The sequence below is a fragment of the Lingula anatina genome, chromosome 4 (genome assembly GCF_051362555.1).
Source record: "Lingula anatina isolate TDL-2025a chromosome 4, LinAna3.0, whole genome shotgun sequence".
NCBI classification, from domain to species: Eukaryota; Metazoa; Brachiopoda; class Lingulata; order Lingulida; family Lingulidae; genus Lingula; species Lingula anatina.
Window position 1 is genome coordinate 20,061,636 of NC_141770.1, and position 26,380 is coordinate 20,088,015.

The 26,380-nt window shown below is 36.5% G+C and overlaps 2 protein-coding genes across 9 annotated transcripts in view; one reads left to right on the top strand and one right to left on the bottom strand.

The window, feature by feature from the left end:
- LOC106161140 (uncharacterized) overlaps window positions 1-26,380 on the bottom strand; it is a 65,043-nt gene that overhangs the window by 28,891 nt on the left and 9,772 nt on the right. For 3 of the 7 annotated variants that reach the window (XM_087011964.1, XM_087011958.1, XM_087011963.1), the window contains exon 2: window positions 24,389-24,430. The exons of 1 other annotated variant lie outside the window; for it this stretch is intronic. The gene's annotated coding sequence lies outside the window, so the exon portion shown is untranslated. Of the gene's footprint in view, window positions 1-1,943; window positions 2,023-23,531; window positions 23,712-24,388; window positions 24,431-24,871; window positions 24,947-26,380 lie in introns of those variants that run through there. 3 more of the 7 variants (XM_087011959.1, XM_087011960.1, XM_087011962.1) reach the window with 3 other exon arrangements.
- LOC147762548 (uncharacterized) lies at window positions 4,416-15,067 on the top strand. 2 transcript variants are annotated; one of them, XM_087011966.1, is made up of 5 exons: window positions 4,416-8,375; window positions 11,608-11,870; window positions 12,096-12,540; window positions 13,085-13,350; window positions 13,684-15,067. In XM_087011966.1, the coding sequence occupies exons 1-4, from the start codon at window positions 7,922-7,924 to the stop codon at window positions 13,345-13,347; spliced, it is 1,425 nt and encodes a 474-aa protein (XP_086868092.1). In that variant the 5' UTR covers window positions 4,416-7,921; the 3' UTR covers window positions 13,348-13,350; window positions 13,684-15,067. The 2 variants fall into 2 exon arrangements, with proteins under 2 accessions (XP_086868092.1, XP_086868093.1); XM_087011967.1 differs by having other exon boundaries at window positions 13,687-15,067.

Consider the following 26,380-nt stretch of genomic DNA (forward strand, 5'->3'; position numbering starts at 1 on the left):
CTCTCTCTCTCTTTTCACCAATCAGAACTTCCTCAAATCTTGACAGCACCTTTCGGGTCAAACTGTGCTGCCCGACTTCAAGAGTCAATCGATGAGGTTGAAAAAAAATCAACGCCCCCAGACAAAAAGTCACAGGGCCTTAGGAATGCACCATTGACACCTACCGCTTACACATTGGCAACTCTTTGAGAGCAGAGCAAATAGTTAATTATTATCAATAATGGGTACTTCATACAGGGTATCAATACTGTGCAAATAGTTATGGATTGTAGAAGGCTGCCACATAATGTCAACTATTACATTATAACATAAGACCATGAACAAGGCACTGTCAATATTGGGTTTAATCTGCCTATTTAGAAATGAACCAAGGCAGATTACTTTCAGCCAGGCTACCAGGGGTAAAACTCTAAACCAAATACTCAAGATCATTTATTTTGGCTGAAGAAAATGAAAGGCAGTGGACACGATTTCTGGTCCAAAATGAACAGTTAAGGGATTTCCATGGAACTAAGGATAGAAAGGGGTAAATTAAGCAAAAGTATCCATAATCACGCCTGAAACAATTGGCAGTATATTGAATACTTTTTTCTTTCCTTTTTTTTCTGTTATTCAGGCAACCTCCTTTTTTCACCTGACCAGACTGTATTCAAGCAATACATACTAATCCCCATTACTTGTGTCAACACTTGAAAGTATCAATTCCTACAACAGTTAAAACCCTTGTACCAATCAACATTTCTACACCACTGACAGCATTATTATGAAAGACAGGTACCGGTTTTCTCCCATCAAGACTGCTAAAACTTTGATTACAACTCTCTCTCTCTCTCTCTCTCTCTCTCTCTCTCTCTCTCTCTCTCTCTCTCTCTCTCTCTCTCTCTCTCTCGTGTATTCATTATTCTTAGTGTTTGTAAACATGTTCTCCTCTGGGAGGAGGGGGATGCAGGGGTCAATCAAGTTAGTATTTCTTGGAAAAAGAACACCAAATGTTTTAAATTTCAATACGCACAGAATAAGAACTGAGAGTCAGCCCACAGTGAGCTGTGGTCTGACTGTACTATAATTTTTTTTCACTTCTATTTAGTGCCAATTGAAATCATTAAGTAATATATTTGAAATAAATGTATGTAGAGCTAATTCAAATTTGAAATCTGTAGACAGATATATAGATAAGTAAATAAACATTTCAAATATTCATGATTATCCTTTGCAACTGGCAAATATTCTATAATATATTTACAAGCTAGAAAGAGACAATGCCTCATCCGCAAACAAGATTCAAAACAAATGAAATCCTTCAGCGTGTACAAAGCAGATATTAGCCCTGCTGCCTTGATTTGGTTTTGTCGATAATAACAGACCAATTTTAAGTGGTTTAGAGATAGATTACCCCTCCTTAGTGAAGCAGATGTACACAAAGCAGATGACATTTACAAAGATGCAATAATGATCATGTTCAAAGTGCATGCATCGGCCAAATCACGCAGACATCTAATACAGTAGTTCTACAGGATCAAATTTTACTAGGCAGAGATAAATTAAATTGCATGATGCACATTGCATAAAAGGTTAATTTACTAGTACACTGAGCTTTAACAAAATGAATTATAAAAATATTTTTACTGACCACAAAATCTTAGGAGCCCCCGCTTCTCTATATGCCCCTCCCACACAGCACAAAAATACACAGTATCACTGCCCCACCCAAACATCAGCCAAAACATACACAATAAATGTGAATATCAGCAAAAGAAGTTGCTATTACAACAGGCATTAGACACTTGTACAGCAAGCATACGTTTTACCAGATTAATTTCATTAGCTTGCCAAATTTCCATATACCACTTTATATATTATTACCTAGCGTGCAATCTCCTAAACGCCTAATAGAAGACATATTAAACCCACTACATGACATTCTGACTGAATAATTCACCTACTTAAACATATTCAGCAAGCATTCCCTAGGCTGTCAGAGTGGTTAGATAATCTGTTCCTAGGGATTTCAGTTTCCTGAGCCTGAAAACAGATATCATAGACCTCTTGACGTCATTTCTTTCTTCAAAAGAACTAGTTTAGTTCAAAAATTTGGTCTGAACTTTAACACAAAAATTTGATATACTTCAGTTCGAGATCAAACCATAATTATCCCATACATGTGGGTCTGACACAGTGTCTTTCTTGGTATTAAACAGACCCAATAATTTATTTAACAGAACTTCCACTGATTACCTTACGTCAAAGCAGATTTTATTTTTAGTCTAAGTTCACATTCACAACAGATGATCCTCCGATCTTCTAGTCAGCGTATCAAATATGGTGGACCCCTCATGAAAGCAAGACCGCCTAATCCTTTAATGGTCTCCTCGTCTCCACACAGATTCAATTTAGCTTCGAGGGCTAGGCCCCAGGAAAGGGGAGGGGCGGCAGGAAGACCATTAAGGGGCAAGGCAGCCTTGCTTTCAAGTGGAGTCCGCCATATTTGATTCACGGACCAGCAGATCCAAGGATCATCTGTTGTGAATGCGACCTAAGTCTCAAAATTAAGACTAATTTTCAGGCTTAAGTTGTGACACTGGCCAGTGATCATGTCCATCAAAGCTGTCCACAGCTTTACACAGTTATTAAGACAATTACTAGGAAACAACAGCATTTTTACTGACTGTTTGTGTAATCCTCCTAAACCAATGCTGCAGATCCACTTTGCACAGTTGGCTGTAGATCTGATTTTAGCAATCAAGACTTAAAGCACAGATTTGGGACTTCTTTTTAAACCTACCCCTACACAATGTCCATCAGAGTCATCTCTCCTCTCAGTTTCACCACCCCACCGATGAATATTTCAATAGGGTAAAAGCTCATTAATATCGCACGCACTTCCCCTTTTTTGTCAGAATTCATCACATTTAGATACTAGCAAAAACAAGAAAAAATCTTACTAGGATGTTACATCTGTCAACCTGCACATATTTTTTCTGAAATTTATAATATCTAACGTATCTACATTTTGAAACATTAATTTTCAATTCTGTTTTAATTTTATGAATAATTACCGTAGTCCCAGCACACCTGAATTTCTAATTAAGTCCTCTGTGAGTATAAAACACAGTCAGTCTATGGGCATAGGGCTAATTGCCTGCTGGTTGTCTTTAGCCTATAATTGCCATTAGAAATTACATGATATAATCAGGACAGTTGCCTGTCACATGTCTACTTAGGCTTCTTTGGCCTGGATGTGTTTACATCAGACCTTACTTACACCAAAAACACTTAATGCTTAATGAACCAGCTGGGACTATACAAAGCAATTTTGCAAGGAGTGAGGTGGTTTTCTTTTCTGAAAAAGTGGGCCTTTTTTACCCTCTTAGCCAACTGATTGAATCAAAATGAGAAAGGGCATGCATAGAGACTGTTTACTAGTTATCAAATTTTGATATAGAGCAGACCTTTCAAGTAAGGTCAGTACTTTCTAACCCCCTCCCCCATGCCACCAGACACGATGTGACATTAAAAAAAAATACCATGTCCTTACCAACACTGGACTTCGGTCAAATGTTTATTTCAAATACACAGAAAAACTAACAATAGTGTTCCAAAAAAGATTACGATTAGCCAGCGATGGCTTCACAATCCATAAATTCATCTTCAGTTTTTAGTTTATTTTGCTGTGAATATTCTGTACATTCATTTAGTTTCAGTGGCCAATGTGGGACTGACAGATATCTGACTTTCCATTCTGGTGCAAAACTGTCAAAACATTTATACTGGAATATATATTATTGAGAAATCTTCACCCTAAACGGTTAAGAGGAAATATCATGGGGATTGAACAACCGCAGAGTTCTTAAAAGCAGAAATTGTGTACGCACACTCGTGGCAGTTATTTGTTTTAGCTGTATGCCTTATATAATTCACGCTTTGATTAAAGAAATCGTTCTTGGTGGAAGATATGATAAATTGCTGAATTAGTCCAACTATTTATCAACATGGCATTGCTCTCAAGAAGTGATGAGCTATGGCAGCTATCAGTCTTTAGCACAGATGAATCTAGTTTCTACAATCTACACAAAATTTTTCACGAAAATTGTTGTTTTTAATATATACAAATAAAACACCTTAACTGTTGTCAATCTTCTGTTTCTGAATATTTTTCTCTATAAAAAACAGAGCAACTTTCTTGACTGACTGACTGAATCAATTTATTACATAAAAAGGAGGAAATACACGACAGGAAGCCAACTCCGTCTTTGCTTTACACAACAATAAAAGCAATGAATCCTGAAAAATGATTTATTAGGTTCCAGTCAGGGCTTATCTTAACATGTTGCCTGTGGCCTTCAATTTAAACTGGATCCATTACAAATCAGGAAGATTTTACCACAGTACTGCTGCCATTTCCTCTGTGGTCATCGGGGTCAGCGCGCTGTGCCGAGGGTTCGCTGTGCCGAGGGTTCGCTGTGCCGACAAAACCGGAAAATTGGTCTAAAATCGGCTAAGTTTTTCCGGAGCCCCAAAATCAAAGGTTCGCTATGCCGAAGGTTCGCTGTGCCGAAAGGATCTGGTTCGCTGTGCCGAGGGTTCGCTGCGCCGAAGAAGTCGGCTACCCATCACCCATTGTGCTTGTTATGTAACGTGACGAGCAGTGGTCTTTTTTTTTTAATAAACGAGTTTAAAAAGTTCTCTTCTTCCATCCGTACCATTTGAATTTGTTAAAACTGCGCATTGAAGGTTTATCCTTATGGGCATAAACATCTTAAATCGCTTTAAATAATCAGTTCTGTAAGTTAATTTATTAATTATTTTTGGCACTATGGGCGTCACCCACTTTAGGAAATTACTGAAAAGAAAACATCTTTTTATTTATTATCATTATACTTTTAGTAGTCGTAATTGTCACATGCAGTTATTTTAGCTTCGTAATTTTGTTATTATCTATCTAATTACTATTTATTATTGATTTAATGACATATAGTTTTATATTTGTGTGCTGTGTTACTTTTGATTATTAATTGCTTTAGCCAACTAGCACATGTACCTCTCAGAACTGATAAAGATACTTATTTAAATGTCAGAATACATAACGAAATATCATTTATTGCATGCATGTCTGTGAGCGGGGGGAGGGGAAACCCTTGATTATAAATGTACGGATAATTCGTTCGAATGCTAACATATATTGGAATCAAATTTTCTTTAACAAACTGACCAGTTAGTTAAGACGGCAAGTGATGCATATTTATTTTCATATTGCTATGCCATTTCAGTTTTTAATATAAAGTTTTTACAAAGTTTATTTTTCATATTGTATATTTTGTAGGGCCTACATTTATGGACTAAATTATCCTTCACCTTTGTATTTAGGGGTTTTAGGAAATTGTCCAAAGAATATTTTTTTGAATCTATCAGCACTACGTTTTTGCACTGTGTATCTTTATCAAGGAATTCTTTTCTGTTTGAAATAAACATCTTATAAATGTCATAAATATCTTTTCGATCTTTCCAAAAAAATCCTTCAATATTGTAATATCTGTCATAAATCCCTTTTTGATCTTTCAAAATAAACCACCCAAAAATAGTTAATATTTGATCCATTATTTTTGCTATAGTCATACACCAAAGTATTTTTGATATTTTCGTCAATAAATATTACCACTGTGCCTTTTGTGATGGTAGTATGTGCTTTCAATCAATCAGCAGCTGTCTAACAGGTTTTATTATAATTGTTTCCTGATATACAGTTCTTAATTGTGAAGAAGTACGGCAAAGGACGATCGCTTTCCGACATCTTGTTCTTATTTTTCTATGTTTTACTTGGCAAATTGAAAGGGTCTCTTCGTCGCCCCAATAATCCTAAGTCGCAGCCATAAGAACACAAGATTATTGCACATGTTGAATGCTTTTGATTAACTTGACAACGTGTATTGTAACTTGAGATTCTATTTAAAAGAGAATTTTCCCCATGGAATAAGTGTATACGAGAGTCTTCATCTTTATCCTGCAACAAACGTGCGATTAATAAATGTACGCAGCGTTGCAGCAATTTATTGGAATTAATCTGCAAATAAATTTAATGGTATTGGTTTTCGGCCTGTATTTTCTTTTTTGCCATAGTAATACACCAAAGTATTTTTGATTTTTTTCGGCAATAAATATTACCACTATGTCTTTTATGATGGCCGTTTGTTTTAATAACCGTTAAGACTTAAAGCCCATGTTATTTTAAGCTCAAAGCTTAACCATTAACCTTTTGCCCGACTTATTCATATAAGCCGAACAGCCTTTATTAAGACACCTACTTCTTAAAAACTGATGTCCACATTTTCATATCACATTACAGGCGCCTCATACAATGTTTACATGACACCAGAGTGTAGAAGTACATCAAAGACCGATCCCTCCCGACATTTTTAATCTTATTTTCTATGTTTTACTTGGCAAAGTGAACGGGTATTTCCGTCGCCATTAATCTTCAGTCCCAGCCTTCTGAAGTCAAGATTTCTGAAAATGAATCTTGCTTTTGATGAGCTTGCAACGCGTAATGCAAGTTGAAATGTTTCAAATTAAATGTACCAACACCCTCAAAATAGTGAATTATTCGTATGCATGTGTATTAATAAGATGTACGCATAGTTACAGCAATTTATTACAAAATTGGTTTTATTAATTTGTTCTTCATTTCCACGCAACGTACTTTAACACACTTTTCACCTTTTTACATATACATATTTCAAAGCTCTTGTTAAATGTTTAAAAGTGTCCAATTTTGAAAAAAGTGTTGTAACGACAACGATGTTATGGAGTCTTCAATCACTTATTTACCACTCCCTCTTCATACAATTTTACAAGTATTTATACTATATTATAATATTTTTATTGTGTTCTTTAAATTGTTTATAACGTGATTTCCAGTTTTCCATACTTATGTTGACTTTACCTTAGAACACAACCTTGTTAGGCAATGTCTAATAGCCTTTTTTTTAACTAAAATTAGCAAAAATAGTATTTGCAATACTCATACTAGATTCATATCCAAAACTCAGTCATCATGCGAGAAATAGTAGAACGAAATTTAAATTATATTATGTTATGAAGTTAACCAATCACATAAACTGTTAATGACTTTCTTTAACCTTTTCCTTCTTTTTCTGACACAAAAATCACTTTTAATGTTTGATTTCCCTTCATTACTAATAGTAATTAGCGTAACTTTACAACGACAGGATTAAATTTATTGAAAAAAAGGTTCTCATGAATAATTTTTTGATGTTATGTGCTTTTATAAACATATGTACCCTTATACTTTCAAATACAAACTTTATACCCTGTCAGTGGTCCATCGCGATGTGTAACGTTGCATCGTCAGTTTAAGTAAATAATTGTCAGCAAATTTCAACGCCTTTTATGTTTTTATTATGCCCAAATACTTCACATTATTGTTGACAATATTACACACTTAATTGCATTTAGTTATGCCACTGTTTCGTTGTGCTTTAACACAGTAATTGTAATATGTTGTTGTATTTTATTTATAATATATTGTTTTTATATCGTATAATTTTAGCGTCAAATAGATGAGCACATTCAACTGAAATATGCCACGCCATCTTACGCTGTTCATCTTGATTTTCATTTTAAAATTGCTATTTTCAAGTAGCCATTTTCGTTAATTCTTCACTTGTCCAACTTATTCCCACTCCCCATTGGGAAACATATTTCCTGTATTCATAAGGAAAGTTAAACCAATTAGTGGACACCTGGCATACACATGTAAAGATTATATGTAAGATAATTAAAAAAAGACGTGTAATTGCCGAATTAATCTGTAATTATTATATAATCTCTTGCTGCGTATAAAAGAGAAAAAAAGACGACGCGGTCGTTCATTCTGAGACCATCCAAAGGCTCAAGTGGTAGTTAAATGGCGCAAATAGCGGTACCCCGAATTTCGGTTGGAAATCGGGGCGGAAAAATCTTGATTTTCGATGGACATCGGTATCATAGAAACAAAGTTGGTCAACAATACATTTTCTGGCGTTGTTGGAGAAGCAATTGTCGTGCATTTTTGAAAACAGAGCGTTTTGAGATTGAACTAGATGCGAGGGACATCCGTGTTGTCCACGCTGGAGACCACAACCATACTCCAGATGACGATGAGGTAGATAGGACGTTGGTGATGGAGCAGTTTCGGCAGCAGGTCGAGGCGGACATTACCAGACCCATCAGACGAACATATGATGTGGTGGCAAGGGACATCCAGCAAGCCGGTGATCTCCCCATCCCCAGCTTCAACGAGGTCCGTTCAATTCTGGGTCGTGCCAGGTCTGCCCACATGCCACCTGTACCCCGTAACATCGCTGATGTTAACATATTTGGTAAGTACTTTACAATTAAGCTCTTTATATTTATCCTTTACTTCGAATCTTGAACTCGAAAAATTAAATACAAAAACAAAGCCAAACAATCAATGTTTTCAGCCGTTCATTGATATTCAAAATTAAACAATTTAAAATATATAATAATGAAAAAATATGATATAAACTCTGGTCAATCAAAAGATAAACGACACATCTTATTAGACTTTGCTTCGATTTTAAGGCGAACTCGAGTTACAAGCCAAATGGTCATCTTGTCTTGATATAATTATCAGTTATCTATAATTTTAATACGGATCGATAATTTAAACAGTGAGCGGTATGAATGAATGTACTAAAAAAAGGCGTAACGGATGTAAGGTGACATGCATTCTGTAACGTGTTTTTATCCGCAGTATTCACTTATTGGGCAATCGAATGGATTTTAAAAGTACTTGGTCCTGTCCAGGCAAAACGTATTAAAACTTTATAGGGCAACATTTTCTTCGAAATTATTCAGTGACTGATGTTAAGCTATAATGTGGGACACCCCAACTTCTGTGCGCTAGAATCCCTTTTGATGGAATGCACAACTTAAAATATACATATAGCAATGCCTTTTTTTAAAACTTGCTGTATTATGAGTTTAAAAAGGGCACTATAACACCATTAAGCATTTTACTTATTTCACATTAAAGTGTAATTTAGGTTGTGGGTTACTGAGCGACAATTATTATATTACGACGGTGTCCTATCTAAACACAAAATTCAACATAAAACTACCATGTATGTTAAAAAGAGAGAGGAATTCAAATTAAATAAGAACATAAACACTTAAAGGGGGAATTATTAACCTTTAATTTTATTTTATTTGCTATTTTAATTAGTCTTTTTTTTTGGGGGGGGGGGGGCAAATACTCTTTAATAGCGAGGCGACAGGTAGAAACTGTGCGTATTGCGGCATGTAGACCCTCGGGGATTCCGTCAAAGTGGCACATTATAGGCCTACATTGGGACCCGGTCGTTAAATGCTGCAAGGCAAAAAAAAAAAAAAAAAAAAAAAAAAAAAATTAGGCCCCTTTATAAGCTGCGTCAGGTAGCATTAGGAATTTGGCCGAGTTTCTTGTAATGGCTGGAAGAACACAGAAAATGGTCATTAGCAAAAACATCTGTGTATTATATATTATTATACATTGCTTTCCCTGCTAGCATGAGCAAAAATTGTTAACGTACTGTTACATTAAGATGGCCTGGATTTTAAGTAATGTACATTGCGTGAACACCGCTTCTTATTAATACTAAAGCCCATTACAGGGACGATCATACCAGGATTCCACAAATGCAATCCTCTGAATACTGGCACTCTGAGGGTTATACGCAGACCTAAGATTTCAATGAAATATATACTGTTTTCGTGAAAATGAAGTCAACAAATGTTTTTTGATAAAATTCTCTACTATTACATAAGGAATTTAAACACTTATGAAAGCCAGAAACGCATATGCAATGGAGAAACTCAAAGGATGGAAATGAAAAACAAGATAGGCTGATGTTAAAGTCGAGTTATTTACACAACTATAAAATATTACACATATGTTGGTTATAGAATATACATAGGTTCCGTTCAACTAGTCAAAAATCTAACTTGAAGAGGGTACCAGAAAGCGAAAGGGGGGGGGGGGGGGGGGGGTAGGGTCAGGACCCCCATGACCTACACTCGAAATCCGCCACTGCTCTGCAGATTGACATATGGTTATCACGTAGGACACGCATCTGCTAATCTGCAGCAGGCGTTAAGTCATCTAATTAGCACTGTGTCATCGATACTTAAACAAATTAATCTCGTCTGTTACTGTTTACCTCCTACATTTGTTGAAATTGAAATGAATCGAGTAATTTATGTGCTTATAAGTGTTACACTGAAATTTTCCATACTTAACCAGAGCAAGAGTTGTTACATGTAAGTGTATAAAAAAACATTTAACCTACCTGATTACAGCTTTTAAAATAGATACTAGAAAAAAAACCCACCGAGAAAGTTAATGCATACAAACTGTCAGACCGACAACAGACACGTGTTTGCCAAAATATGTCCGTTTAAAATTAAACGAAGCGTCAAGAAGATGCCAAATACTACTATGTACTATTGCAATAGTAAGATAGGACCCAGTGCTACTTGCTGAATGCAATTGTTGCTTCAATAAGACAATATTGTTACTGCATCTCGACAATTCTCTCGCGCAAAAATGTCGGCTACATGCATGCTAGTACTGATGTCAGCTAGTACCATTTTTCTTGCCAAGACAGTCCTTAAAACTTCACATTATGGTTAAAATAGAATGATAAGTTCAAAAAGGCACCAAAAATGACAAATAAATATCCATTCCATAAAATGAACCACAGTTTACCATCGATTTTAAAGCAAATTCTAATGAAAACCTAAATAATTAGGGGGCCTAGTCTATCTTGATAGAATTGTCATGGAGGCCTATATATGGCCTAATGCAGGATAATGTCATTAACAGCAAGGGGCATGAATGAATACTATATAAGAATTGATCCACAAAACGAAAGGCATAACGTTTTAAAGTAAATACAGTAATTTTGATATTTTAATATTTTAATTAAATAAAAAAAAAATAAAAAAAATGTTAAAACATATTTTGTGACCGAAGTTAGCATAACTGATGAAAGATGACCATTAGGCCCCTATAGGCCTATCTATCATCGTAAACTGTGGTATTAGGACTAGGCCTATTATCTATAAATATATTGAAGGGAATTTATATAAAACGTCTTAACTTTCTAAAGCAACTCATACTCAAATTTGATCCGTTACCGAGGTTAGGCTTAATGTGACACCCCAACTTTTGAGTGTTAGGGCCTATCAATATCCATGATGGAACGCATCTTTTAAAATAACAAATAGCACTGTTTTATTAAACTTTGTGTGTTATGGATTTGGAAAATGCAAAGTCCCTTTAAAGAGTATTTCGTCTATGCTGACGTTTATTTAAAAAACGTTACGGAGGTTAGGGGTTGCTGAGCTGAGTTACAATGATTAAACTATGACTGTGTCGTAATTAAATAACAAATTCGACAGAGATCCCCATGCATGAAGAAAGTAACATGAATTCAAAGCCATAACTGCTTTAATGATCACATATTCTAATCATGAAATTATATTTTATTGTTTATTATATATTATTTCATTATTATTATTTATTTATTATTATATATATATTATCAACAGGATCGTGGGCGGAAACATGGAGGGGAGACAACAACCTGATCCTCCAAGATAATGAGTGGGGAATTGTGCTCTTTGGAACAGACGCCAACATGGTGCATCTCCAGCAGTGCGAGGACATCTTTATGGACGGCACTTTTCGGTCTTGTCCGGGCCCTTATCGCCAGGTATTCACAGTCCATGGCCTTCGCCGTGGCCGCGTGGAAGTACTGGCAGCGTGCTTGATGGAGGCCCGGACAATTGGCCATTATAGACAAGTTTTGCAGGTGAATTAAACATTTTTATTTCGGTTTACCTTTTTTAATCTGTAAATTTGGCTATGGTAGCTGACTTCAAAGATTAAACTATTGCGTCGGCAGCTTATCTCTCATTCTATATGCTTAAAGTCTGGATAACGGATGCAATTAAGGCTCGAAATTTTAGAATTACTTATCAGAGGTGCAAATGAAAATTTTTGTTAACCCGCAGGTAAAAATATGACATTTTTTCAGGCCCTTAAGAGAAAAGTTCGGGAGGTAACCCGTCACCGATGGAGGCCCACCAGAGTCATCTGTGACTTCGAGGTGGGTCTCCACACCGCCCTCGAGACAGAACTTAGAAGGACCGACATTGCTGGGTGTTTTTTTCACTTCTGTCAATCTTTGTGGCGGCGCGTCCAGGAACTGGGGTTGGTGCCTATTTGTAGGCGCAACCCCAGGGTAAGGCAGTGCATTCGGAAGTTCATGTCGTTGGGTTACTTACCCTTGGCGCTTGTTCGTCAGAACTTCCTAATGCACTGCAATGCCCGCAGGACACGCCGCTACATTCGGCGCTTCCCCGCAATGGGGGAGTTTTGCCAATACGTGCACCACACGTACATAGAAGGGACGTTTCCTCCCGTCACATGGAATGTGTACGGGAGGAACATGGATACAAGAACCAACAATCACGTTGAAAGTAAGTTCAGAAATGTTATCATTGTTTATTGATACTGTTTAGGTGAAACGCTCATTCTCAATATATAGGCAAGTGTAATGTTAATTTTTTTTTAATTTTATTTAAAGTAAATATTACGAGTTGAAGATTTTCCCTTCATACTGATGTGAATTTTCAAATTTTTGAAAGATTAAAAAAGGCAAGATTTGGCAAGAATGATCAATTTCTGTCACCAGAGATGTACGAAAAGGAAATATCGGAAAAATATCCTCAGCTTTGAGATTCACTTTTCTAATATATACAAATAAACTCATGTACTGGGCGAGACTGAAAAGAGAATGTGATATATGTACTGTTTACACACTGACATGTCATGGCGCAAAGCAAAATTAAAAACACCTATACAATTAAACCTTTCCGATTTGCAGAGCTGTATTTCATATTAATAATGCATGTCTAGTGATGCAAACTTTTCATCACTTTTACAAATTAGGGTACAATCGCACGCACTAAAAGGTCCACAACCTTATTCTTAATTGCACTAATGCTCTAGTTTCTTTAACAGGTTTCAACAAGAAACTTAATGATTCGGTTGGTGTTAGGCACCCAACAATTTGGCGATTCATTACCACATTGAAGGACATCCAGGGCCAGACGGAGCGCTCCATCCGGGCTGCTGACCGAGGGGATCCTCAGCCCCCGAGGAGGCAGAAGTGGAGACGGATGGAGCGGCGCCTGAAGACCCTGCGAAGGGAGTACAGGCGGGGGGACAGAGACCTAGAAGAGTATTGGGAGGCAGTGACACACTGCCTCCACAACTTTGAATAAAAGGTACGGTTTCACAAAATTTTATGACGATTTAACGAAATATTAGCAGTTGCGGTGATCTCGTTATAATGCATTTATGTTACGTTTTATGCCCCAAGCCTTATAGCTTTATTTAGTTGTCTTTAGGCCTGATGTCGCCCGCTTTATATGTTCAGCTGCTTTTAAAGATATCATTCAGTAGTTACAAGTGCGGTGCTAGCGTTTAACCTACGTCCTTTTTATGCGTCGAGCTTTGACTAAAATTTGTTGTGTCCAGTAGCATATATGAGATTACTTGTAAAAGTAATAGGTGCGGTGATCGCATTTTTACGGTATTGATATGTTTTATCATTGCAGTAGGCTTGAAAAAGAGACTAAGGTTGGAGTCCTGTCATTTAAGTGGATAGAACATCGTTGTCACCTCCAGATGTATCCACGGGTTAAGGGTCAGGCAGGCAGGCAGGCAGGCAGGCTGGGAAAGGCTCGAAGATCTTCCGAAGTTTCTGTTTACATATGAAGGAAGTAAGCGATAGTCTCTCTCTGTCGTCTCTCTTCTTGCTTATTTCAGTTAAATGACATTACAATGGCTTTTCATGCTTTTTAGTTTTCCAAATATTGCAGTATGTTGTATGTGTTCATGTTATTTGGCAGACTCCGGCTTAAAAATTAGCAAGGGAAATAGTGTAATATACCATATGTTTCAGACAACTAAGTTTGTTACGGTAATGGGTGTGGTTGTTTGAAAGAAAGTTAGCGGGCAGCAATGTAGGTCGAATTTGGTGTCGTTTTTTATTTTTATAATCAACATAATGTAATATAGTGCACTATATATGTTTCAGAGAACTAAGATTGTAACGGTAGCAAAATGTGTTTTGTGTATAACATGTTCCCGTAAATCTACCGAATATTTTGCTTTAATACGAAGAGAGTTGGCTGACAGGCAGTAATGTAGGTCGGTTTCTATTTTTATAATCAACAGAATGTAATATAGTACAGTGTAGGCCTATATGTTTCAGAGAGTTAAGTTTGTTAGCTAGTGACAAGTGTTTTGCAGCAATGTAGGTCGAATTTGGTGTCGTTTTTTATTTTTATAATCAACAGAGTGTAATATAGTGCACTATATATGTTTCAGAGAACTAAGTTTGTTACGGTTGCAAAATGTGTTTTGTGTATATCATGTTGCCGTAAAATATCTACCGAATATTTTGCTTTGATACGATCAGTTGGCTGGCAGGCAGCAATGTAGGTCGGTTTCTATTTTTATAATCAACAGAATGTAATATAGTACAGTGTAGGCCTATATGTTTCAGAGAGTTATGTTTGTTACGGTAGTACATTGTAACAGGTGTTTTGTGTATATCGTTTTGCCGTAACATATTACCCAATATTTTGCCTTGATACTACAAGAGTTGGCAGCATTATAGGTCAAATTTAGTGTCGGTGTTTATTCTTAGTATCAAGACACATCTATGTTAACCAATTTCAGCATACGTATGGGTTGGAATAAAGTTGTTCCTTTTTTTAATCTATAATAATCTACGCTGTACACATCAGGCATCTTCATCTCACTTAAGCCACCTTGTCAGTGAATACGAGAAAGAATATATTTGAGTAGAAATGGCACGAATTATAAAAATAGTACTATTTGTATTCAGTGTACCTATAACCAAAGCTTGGAAATTTCACTACTGGCAAACACTTTTGAATTCAATAAAATTTATCTTTAGTTCGTAAGTTATAATGCTATGTGTTTGTTGTGTGTGTGGAGGAAGGGACCGCTACCGATATAATAATAGCAAAAGTTTAATGTAATAAACAACGATGTAGACTTAATATTTAAAGGATAACAACTCTTCGTAAGAGATTCATATTTCACAATAGAAGTTTAACAGCCCATAGAAGTAAATGAATTCTCTTTACCACAAAATTACGGTTATAGCAATTATTCTAGTATCCTCTGAAAACTAAAATAGTTTGAATATTTTTGGCAGATAAGACAAATATACTACTGAAAGAAGCTTATAAACCTTAAAAGTCGGCGTCTAACTAAACATACCAAGTTTAAAATAACGAATCTCTATTAATCAAAACGGCGATGAGTGAAGCAGAGCAACACTGAATGGTTAACTGAAATTCAGAAAATGAAGCAAATTTATCTTATGTTATAGCATTACATAAACAAATCGAGCAGCTGCACAGCATGGAGAACTTATTAAAAAAAGTTAGAGTCGGTTGCGCCAGGCAAATGGCACTGTACGAAGTCTGATTAATATCGAAAGTCCGTGCGACTTTCGTTCCTTTTCGGAACGCCAAAACATTCCTATCGAAATATATATAATGTTAAGTTTAAAATAAACAATAACCGGTCAGCATTACCATTTGCCTTTATGAGTTTCAAACGCAGAATTATTATATAACAAAACACAATACAAAATATAATTTAACATAACAGAAAAGATGAAAAGCGTTAAGTATTATTTCCGAAAGAATAACACAGAAGTTTAGGGACAGTCGCATTCTCAAACGATCTAAAAACACAAACTGTCACTATTCTTAAACCTTCTTAAATTAAAAAAAAACTCAATGCGAAAATTAGTGTATCAATATTTTTGGTATTAGTATAAATTGTAATCTTAAAAGCGCATGCGATTATAATACGGCTTGGGCACGTACGTGCTCTGTTGAACTAAATGCATCCCCATAGGACTACCTAGAAAAATAAATTGATTAAATTAAAAAAGTACACGACTGAAAACAACAACGAAACGATTTGCCCCCATATATAAGGAAGCTTATATTACACTTGCCACAAAATTGATCGTAGGCCTATATCGCCTGGCAAAATGAATGAAGGCTTTTACTCAAAAATCAATTTAACTGATATATTATTTAATTTATATTTAACACACAGAATAAACTTGTATGTTTACGTAATTGTATATAAAAATACGCAATTATATATGCAGAAAATATAGTGTGTAATGCATGTTCTTTGTAGTATTAAAGGCTAGTAATGCTTTTATATATTATTTTAATAAAAAAAGGTATTTTTTCAAAATATTTTCTTCAAAGTATGGGCTATCTAACTCTACGATGGCTTCGGCATAGCGAGCCGTCGACGCAGCGAACCTTTCGGCACAAAATATAAACAATCGGCATAGCGAACCCTCGGCATAGCGAGCCTCCGGCTCAGCGAACCCTCGGCACAGCGAACCTTCGGCATAGCGAACCCTCGGCACAGCGAACCTTCGGCATAGCGAACCCTCGGCACAGCGAACCTTCGGCATAGCGAACCCTCGGCATAGCGAAGCGCACCCTGGTCATCAACTCATCAAATCAGCGCCTATGGTCATGTTCAGAATGGGACTTTGCTTAAAACTGCAGGCCCATGGTCAGGGGGGCTTAGGTGGTTTGAAAGACCCCCCCCCCTTTTTGCCAGAAAAAAAAGGTCCCCTCTGGGTAAAATTTTATTTAGGTACACAAAGGTTTCATAGTAAAAAGTGTACTTTTTCAGAAAAAACACCCCCCCTTCCCCTTTTAAAATTGTTGGCTACAGGCCTGAACTGATACATCTCTCCCAAGAAGTCTTGATTACATTCAGATTAAGACTCCCACTGGGTTCCTAGGCGTGCTTTGTAATATTGTACATTCCTTGTTAAGCAATCTGACCATCAGGTGACATGGGATTTTCACATATATACCCACGCTGAAAATTTTGACTGTCAGCTCGAGTTAAATCTTCATCGTTCAAAGTGAGGGAATCTAGTCGTTTGGTGAACCAGAGCTTTCATACAGGTCTTATTAGGCAAACTGGCTGTCTGCTCGAGTTAATATTGCCAAGTTCGAATGCCTCATATTGAGTAATCTGGTCATTAGGTTGATGTCCCATATTAGCCTAGTATGGCAGCCTATTTTAAACCTGCTTTGAATGCGACTTCAATTATAAAACAAGGCAGCAAAGCTGTCAAATGTACAGACAAAAAGCAGGAAATAACTATGCACAAAATAGGCTACTGTCAACTCTGATGCAAAAGTACATTATGTTTACTGTAAATTCAACATCAAATTTTAATTATGCTCAACAGGTAATACTAATGAAAGTAAAATGTGTAACAAGCATAAGGCTTCAGGCCCATGAGAGTTCAAGTTCACACTTTGAAAATGTATAACTTCCAGAAAAAGAAGCCAATTAGACTGCTTTTCCAACTCGGGCTGCATGCCGATTTTCGGACTTGACCTCCGTTTTAGTAAGATCGTTTACTCCTGAGAGTTTCACGACAACAGGCCTATCGGTTTTCCTTGAAATGTGTTTACAGTGTTGCATATATGTTGAAAAGTGAAAGAAAAAAGCATAACTTCTACAATAATGGCCCGATGATCCTGATTTTCGAACTTGACCTGCGTTCTATGAATATTCATCAGCTCTTTAAATATAAAGCCCAAAAGTAAAACTGCCTTCCACTTATCGTGTTTACAATGAAAGTGCAAGGTGCCGGCAACGGCAATGACGGCGACGACAGACGCAGGTGATGGCACTAGTACAGACACATCTGTACATATTTACTGTACTGTTTGAGAACAGTAAGTGACATGGTTTTTCTTAAATGGTCATCATGGAAGCAGTGCCCAAAACAGGCTTTTTTTCAAATTTTGATGCAATATTACATAATGTTTAACAGCATAATGACCATCAATTTTTAAGAATAAAATATTAGTATCATGGATATTCAGAAAATGTGACAAGCAAAGGTCTTCAGGCCCATGGAACTTCAAAGCCACAACTTGAAAATGCCAAAATGTAAACAAGACAGCACTGTTCTGAAATGGGTTTATTTCCATTTTTAACAATTTTTAACATAAAACAAAATTAACAGTTTACTGCCATTTTTATATGATCAACTAAGAAAATTGATGAGATGGGAAAAATATCAATAGAATAGTGTTAAATGTCCAATTTCTTCCATTCTGAGATTCTGAACATAGTGAATGATTCAATCTGACAAACTGTAATGATATGAGTTTATTTCCATTTTTGAAACTTTATTACACAATACACAATAACAAGTTTAACATCATTTTTACAAAATCAACTAACAATGTTGTAAAGATGCAGGAAATGTCAAACAAACACTTTTACGTATCTTATTACTTAAATAATAAGGCTATTAACATGCCTTAGAATTAAATCTGAGGAAATCTGAGGAAATGTGAAAAAACAGCATAACTTCTAAAATAATGCCCCGATTATGCTGATTTTCGAACTCAACCTGCGTTTTAGTAAGACTGACCATTCCTGTGAGTTTAATGACAATTGGGCTTTCTGTTTTTCTTATATTGTGTTTACAGTGTTGCATATATGCTGAACAATGAAAAAACAGCATAACTACTAAAATAATGGCCCCATCATGCTGATTTTCAAACTTGACCTGCGTTTTATGAATATTCATCAGCTCTGTAAATATAAAGCCAAAAAGTAAAACTGCCTTCCACTTATCGTGTTTACAAGGAAAGTGCACGGCGACGGCATCGGCATCGGCATCGCCATCGGCATCGGCATCGGCGACGACAGACGCAGGTGATGGCAATATGTACAGACACATCTGTGTCTGTACATAATAAGCAATCTCGTCATCAGGTTAATATAAGTAAGCCTTTACAGTCTAGGTTAAAACTAGGCCTGCTTTAAATAGAACCTCAATTAGAAAATTAAGTGATTCTGATGGATGGGATGATGTCAATTAGCCTGTGAGCCCCAGGTTAGACCAGTTTTGAACGTGACCTCAATTAGAAATCTGACCATTACCAGACACAGTGCAGCTCACAGTGACTGCCAGATGAGATGATTACCATTATATACCACGGAATAAATGAAATGAAGTACATTAAAGATCAAACTGGATAATTACTTGTATTGCCTACAGGTATATCTGCACCCTTGAGCAATGAAAAATATTAAAGATCAAACTGTATATCTGTACTCTTGAGCAAAAAAAAGAAAAAAAAAAAAAAAGAGTGGGCCTTCACTGTGTTCACCAGCTGAGATAACTGCAGTCTCTTATTAGGCTTTTTAGGATTTCTGTTGTGATACTGATCGTTTTGTCAGAGTTAATGAAAAATACAAACAAGTAACAAAATGACAGGCATGGTTTGGGGTGAAAGAAAAAAGAAGAAATGGTTTTACGACCAGTGATCTGGAGGCCAATAAAGTGGAGAAACCTACCAAGAAAAAAAAAATCAGATTTCCAATTTAAATGGTGGAAAAATCATGTTTAAATTGGAAAGTAGAGAGCTTTCACAGTCAAACACATGGAAATAATTTTTAATCTATGGTGGCCTTTTGAATTGTTTTACAGGATCTGCAAATCACAAATGCATCTCTTCTGTTGGACACCAAATTAAAAAGCCTGATTTCAGTATGTCCAGGGGAAAAACCATGGCGAAACTGATTTACAAGGTGAGCTATCATGTCGACATCTCCCTATCTGCTGAACAGGTAGGAACAAAATATCTTGACCCACCATAACTTAATTGGAAATGCGCCTATATACCACCTTTTACCTGCCTCACTTTGTGCACATCATTCGTGCAAAATCGTCCAGCCATATACCTTCATTAAATACATTTAGCAGAGTACTGCTTGTCCCTTTGTATCTGCAAAAGATCTTATAAGCATTTTCAATCTCCACATCATTTCCTGCCAGGAATTACTGTAATACTGCCTCAGGTTTTGTGGTCCCAGCATGCTTTATGATGGTACACTGACAGCGGCCCACCTCTTGGTCAAAGAATTACGCATTACCAACACACATACGATAAGGAAATTGACTTAGCAAAATGAATAAGAAATAAAGTGGGAGAAAAAAAAACTGCAAAGCAACCTCTTTCTGAATGCTAAAAACAATCAGTTTGCGGTTATACATCTGAAACCGTGTTCAAAACCAAACTCATTTTGGTAGTACTTATGTGACGTATATAGTTTTACTTTGTGAAAACCCTGAAAACCACTAACTTTATAGACATAAATGTCTTAAATGCAATTGGAAGCATCACCATTACTGAAAATCTGAAAATGCTATTTCTTAAATTACACCTGACAAGGGATTGGATGTCACATCAGAAAGTATGTTTTCATGTTTAGCCTAAAAAAAGATGGATATTGGGATAATATAAGAGAAGAGAGGTGTTTTTAAATTTATGAATAATTACCATATCAAGATGGTAATCAGATATCTGGTGATATCCATCAGACTCATTCAGCTTTATGCTGAGCAAGATCTAAGGGTGTTCTACAACCACCACACCCCAACTCACCTTCCCAGCAACAATTACTTTTTTATAGTTCACAATTTGTGACCATGGATGGATTGCTAGAAAAAATCCTGCACAAAAAAAAAGGATCTACATAATCAATTATAAAAAAAACCCTGACTGTAATCTATGGTTGTTTTGAATACTTATATAAGATAAGAGTAGATAACGCCTGACAGCATAACTCAGCACACTACTTCAAAGGCTTCAAGATGGGGACTGTCAACATCACTAAGTATGAAGTTGACATCTGCAGTGTTTAATGTTGTACAAACTGGAATCCCAAACTAGGTCATGGGAAAATGTCCATGAAGTATGTCCAACACATGTAGCATGCACTGCTGGTCTACTGGTGGGCAGAGAGAGAGAGAGAGAGAGAGAGAGAGAGAAGGGGGGAGGGGGGGAGAGAGAGTGTATGTTTGTACATGTATATAAGCGTGTGAGGGATTCATTCTCCTTTCTCCACAACTTATCAATATGACAAAAAGTAAACACATGTAACATGGTTTTTCAAGTCCCCCTCCCAACCTCCCCACCCTTCTCTCTCTCTCTCTCTCTCATACCAAACAAAAAATGTGACTTTCCATTGAACAACACACCAAAAATTGCTCTTCGATTTTCTATTCTTATCAAAAATTCACCATTTTCTGCTATTCTGATGAAGTGGGTTACACATTAAATAATAGTGGGCACCTGTGCTGAAGGCAAAAACCTTTTTGTAAATACCAATAGAAATTAAAAGCTTGTACTTCATACATTAGAAATCTAGAAATGAGCTTTCCAGCCAACAGACGTGATAAAACCACATTCCACAGGTCTGTATCTACAGGGGAATTGCAGGCACTGAGTGTACTAGAGAGGATGCCTTGAAGCAGTACTATCAAGTGTCCTTGAATCTCTTTCGTGTGATGAATTAAAATCTCCAACACGCACATATTGGAATACAATGACTTAGAAAAACTCCCTGTTTTTAGTTTGGGCCAAAAATAAACCCAAAGTTCAAATCCTAGTGTAAGACTGTCAAACTTCAAAAACATTCAAAAGCAAGATCAAACAGTATCAAATGCATTTATGAAAAATTATATAATATGTTATTTCCTGGAGGAGACAATGAGGTATAAAGACACAAAGGTATAAAGAAATGGACCTTTTTTACCCCATCAGTGGACCTTACTTGACAAATTCCTTAGACCCTGATAATTAAATTAAGATTCAGAACAGACCTTCTTCAGCCCAAAAAGTGGTTCTTTTCAACCCGTCAAGCCACCCCCACCCCCACCCTCAGGGCATGTATATACAATGCAACAAAATGTGTCACGTCCTGTCAAAATGTGTCACATCATGTCACATCATGTCATGGTTGTGTGACCAAGTGTGTCACTATATCCAGGAAGTTTACCACAGGTAAGAGACAGGTAAAAAAAAATAGGTCAGACAAGTGTGCATAAGCAGCAAACATAAGCCACTGTGCCCTTGCCTGTATTTAACATGATACACAGCTTAAGATCTTACCATAACAATCCACTTAGCCTCTCAAAATCATATTAACAACATGCTTTTTTTTTCTTTCCCCAGGTGAACTACTTTCCCCAGGTAAGCGTTTCATAAGGGCTCGCATCTGACTGGATTTTTATAACTGTGAGTGACTGTACAAAATAATGGGTTGAAGACAACATCCAACTTCCTCTTAAAAATGAAAAATTCAGTCACCCTTTTATTTTGAAAAAGAAATTCTTACACATTCTATTGTCAGCACAGCATACTCCTAACAAGGTGTCATTTGAATTTTCAATATTAAAAACCATCCAACTCATCTACTGACATGACAATAAAATTGCAAAGTTAATATGGCCATAAGTAAGGGAAATATTGGATTAATTCCATGCTGAGACTTAACAAATTTTACCTTGTACAGGCCCTAAGCCTAGGGGTGTGAAAAGGTCTGCTCTGGGTAAAATTTGATCTAGGTACATAGAAGTTTTTATGGTAATAGGTCTGCTTTTTCAGAAAAGACCCCTCCCCCCTTTGAAATTGCTGGCTATAGGCCTGTAGTACAATACTGAAACACAGTTCAACTTCTACCCTCTTTCTCTACAGCACAACATGACAGCCTTGAAAGGAAAGACAAACTTCTCCTCCCTCCATAATGTAATACTGGCACTGTTAGATCCAAATATTATTGAAAATGGCAAAAGTCTGCTCTATGTCACAGCTGGCAACGGGGGACTTTATTTAGCTCATGTATGTCTATAGGTATGTAAGTAACCTAACTATGAACACATATTGACACAGAAACAAAACTGTTGTTACAAATCTGATCTGTGATCTCTGGGCTCCCACATGCACTAGATCCTTTGTCTAATATATACATACATATATCTGGGGTAGCGCTAGCAATCTTTCTCGCTTAGCCATATCACCACATTTTTGTCAATTTGTTATCAAAATGGTTATAATTTGGCTAAAACATGTCAAATCAAGCCTTTTTTCTTTAGCCAATTTCAGTCAGTTTTAGCATTTGGCTAAATTGGCGAGTGTTAGCGCTACCCCAGTGTGTGTGTGTGTATGTGTGTGTGTGTGTATTAGACCTCTGATATCTATACCTTCATATACCACTTCTTCTGGTACCTTAACACATTTGGCATATAAATAATAAAGGTCATGTAGCTCCAAGTATGCATGCCTTCATTGCTTGGCCCAGCCTCATACAATAAGCCAAAATCATAATATCTTAGTTTCAATATATGTACTGCACTTGTATAGTTCAATGTCACCACTGATAAATACAGGGACACCAAAACTTACTGAATGACAAGATATTTTGTGAGCCATTAAATGGCTCTGACAGTTATTGAATTCTAACAGCGAAACCTTGAAAGGCGCGCATGAATACTCACAACATTTCACATTCATTCCTCAGTTGATAGAAGGCAAGTTCAGCGTTGATCACAATGGAGACCACATAGATGGTTGAACTTAATGGAAGCTGAATTCCTTTGACAGGTTATATTGAAAGGACGACAATTCTTCAGGCTCGGCTTGTCATCACTGCTATACTAGTACTTTCCTGAACGGTAATATTTCACAATGCCTCATGGTCTGTTGAATTCTATATACACACTACTATTAGTATATATATACACTATTCTATACCAGCCAACAGCTGACTGCTATTCACCGGTCAGCTGAGTCACAGCGAGCCTCCGCCCTTCTTAGACAAATACACCCACTGCCTTGGCCTGTCACCTCCCAGATACATACATATAACTCTAACTCTGTCATGCCTTAATAGCTACAACAGTGGCTATGGCTTATCTAGTCTGTGCTATCAGAACACAAACTTCAAAGGTGTTATAAAAGATATGCTTCAGCTGATCATGTTCAGGTCACGGGTGTGACCTTGTGTAGATAAAAGAACAGTTAAAAACGGGTGATCTTTGCTGACCTGATCTTAAGGCTGGTTGATCATTGTCAAGATAGTCGACACTGCTAAACTTGTGGAAATTATTTCTTCAACTGTGCCAATGGAGATATATGTGTATTTATTATGGAAGTTCTTCCAAAATCAAAGGCACTCATACTGCTTACATTATTTTCATTCTATCACTGCTCATTGAATTAGTTCTATGTGGGTTGTAAGTAAGGGCTCCTACGCCCTGAGCATCAATTTAAGAAATATAACACTGTCAAAAATTATAAGAAATTCAACGTCTAAGATTAAAATTATGAGATCACTTCATACTTTTTTACTCACTTTGAAGTCCAGCAGCTAAGTCATTATCTCTAAGGACTTCACCTGCAATGAATAAAAAGAAAAAATGTATAAGTAAACTATGAAGCATACCACTAAAGCTTGGTTTCAATCTAGTTCATATTTTTTCAAAATACCAAACTTATAGAAAAAAATAACAAAAACTGATTTAATATCTCAACCTAAATAAAATGTCTTCAACATTCACAAAATGTTCCTGAGCTGGTATGGGCAAAGACAGTAAAATGGCCACATTCAAAGCCACACCACCTACAACCAGAAACAGTTTCATTTCTGGTTTCCAGTCAAACTGAATATTGACCTTTCTCAGTGCAATCCATCTCAATTGGTAATTATTTCCTGTTCATCACCAATAGCAAAACTAATATCTCCCAGTTGTCCTGAGGAACACCTTGGTTTTGACATTATGCTGGCTTCTAATGGTGAAGCTACTCTTGCCAAAAGATGGTTTGGGTTTAGTCTTACCTAATTAGAATGACAAGCCTGTAGCCAACAATTTCAAAGTATGACTGGAGATGGGGAGGGAGGAGGTGTCCAATCCTAAAACAAAATGAACCTTTTGCTATAATGGAATAAAGCCTAGATAAAACTTCGATCCAAAACACCTTTTACTTTGATCTCATTTTATCTCCATCCCCCACCCTGGCCTACCAGCCTGAAAGTCTCACATAAACTGTAAACAAGTCCCAATTTGAGCCTAATAGCCTAGCTATCCGACCTATAGAAAATTACATAGACACCCCTGTGGGATCATGCTATGGAATACAGCTCTATGTTGATGTCATTTCTACTATTTCCAGGATACAATAATTTCCAAACATTGCCTGTGCTGATATGTTAAAGCCGCACCCTGTCTGCATTACAGTAATCATAAAGCAATTGAAAAAATACTTGTAAGGAGCTTCCACACAGCTTCTCAAGTTGTATTATCTTCTCTTGTAACCCTCATATGACACAATCTTCACAGCACAGTATTCTAACTATTTCCACACATCTGTCCTGCCGCAGAGTTACTTGTGGTTTGATATTTTTTCAAAGGAGGAAGCATAATATATTTACTGACTCATATGCTGGAGATTTTAATTGGCAAACGTTTGAAAGAAAATTTTGAGTATGAGTAAGGGGAAAGATCTCCTGCTTGGTGTTTTTCAAAAAAAAAAAAAAAAAAAAAATTCCCATAACTCAAATGCTTTTGTGTTAAAAAATTTAACTGCTGATTTAAGTAAAAAAAAAAAAAAAAAAAAAAAAACAGGGTAGGTATACCTTTCCATTAATCAGCAAATTGTATTCACCATAAGTAAAAAAATTTAATAAGCAATCCCTTACATTTTATCAATAAAAACAGCCAAGAAGAGAGCTCCATGATGATCTGGCCGATACGTTTATTAGTGAAAATTTTGCAGAATGCAATTAAGTTCTTTCAGTGACAAGTTGGACAAAAATGTAATCCAAATGCAAAATCTCTTATTACACAGCTTGGACTCTTTGTTTTCCTTGTGAATAAAAACTGGTTTAAACAACTTTCATCACATATGAATTGATTTACCCACTGTTTAATCATAGCAAGTGCATCACCGCACAGCAAGCACTCTATCTGTCGATTGCAATCACACCAGTCAGCCCAATTCTGACGGCTGTCTCCTCGCAATAATACCTCATCAGATCAGCACAATTTCATTTGACAATTACAACAGCAAAAAAGTCGATATTCTCCTCCATCATCAAACTTTGCCTAGGTTGTGGGTACAAATGATAAAAGGCTGCTAATTTGCCCAAACAAAACATATGGTATAATTTGTAATCCCAGTCACCTTCTGTGACATCAATCAGTCTGGAGTCCTAGTGCTGAGGGCAGTCTTAAAAACACTCAGAACTTTTTTGACAGTAAATACAAGGCGCTATATTCCAGCCACCTTTAATAATTACGTCATTTCCAACCATGCTCTATGCGTACCAACATGTGGTTTGCAATCA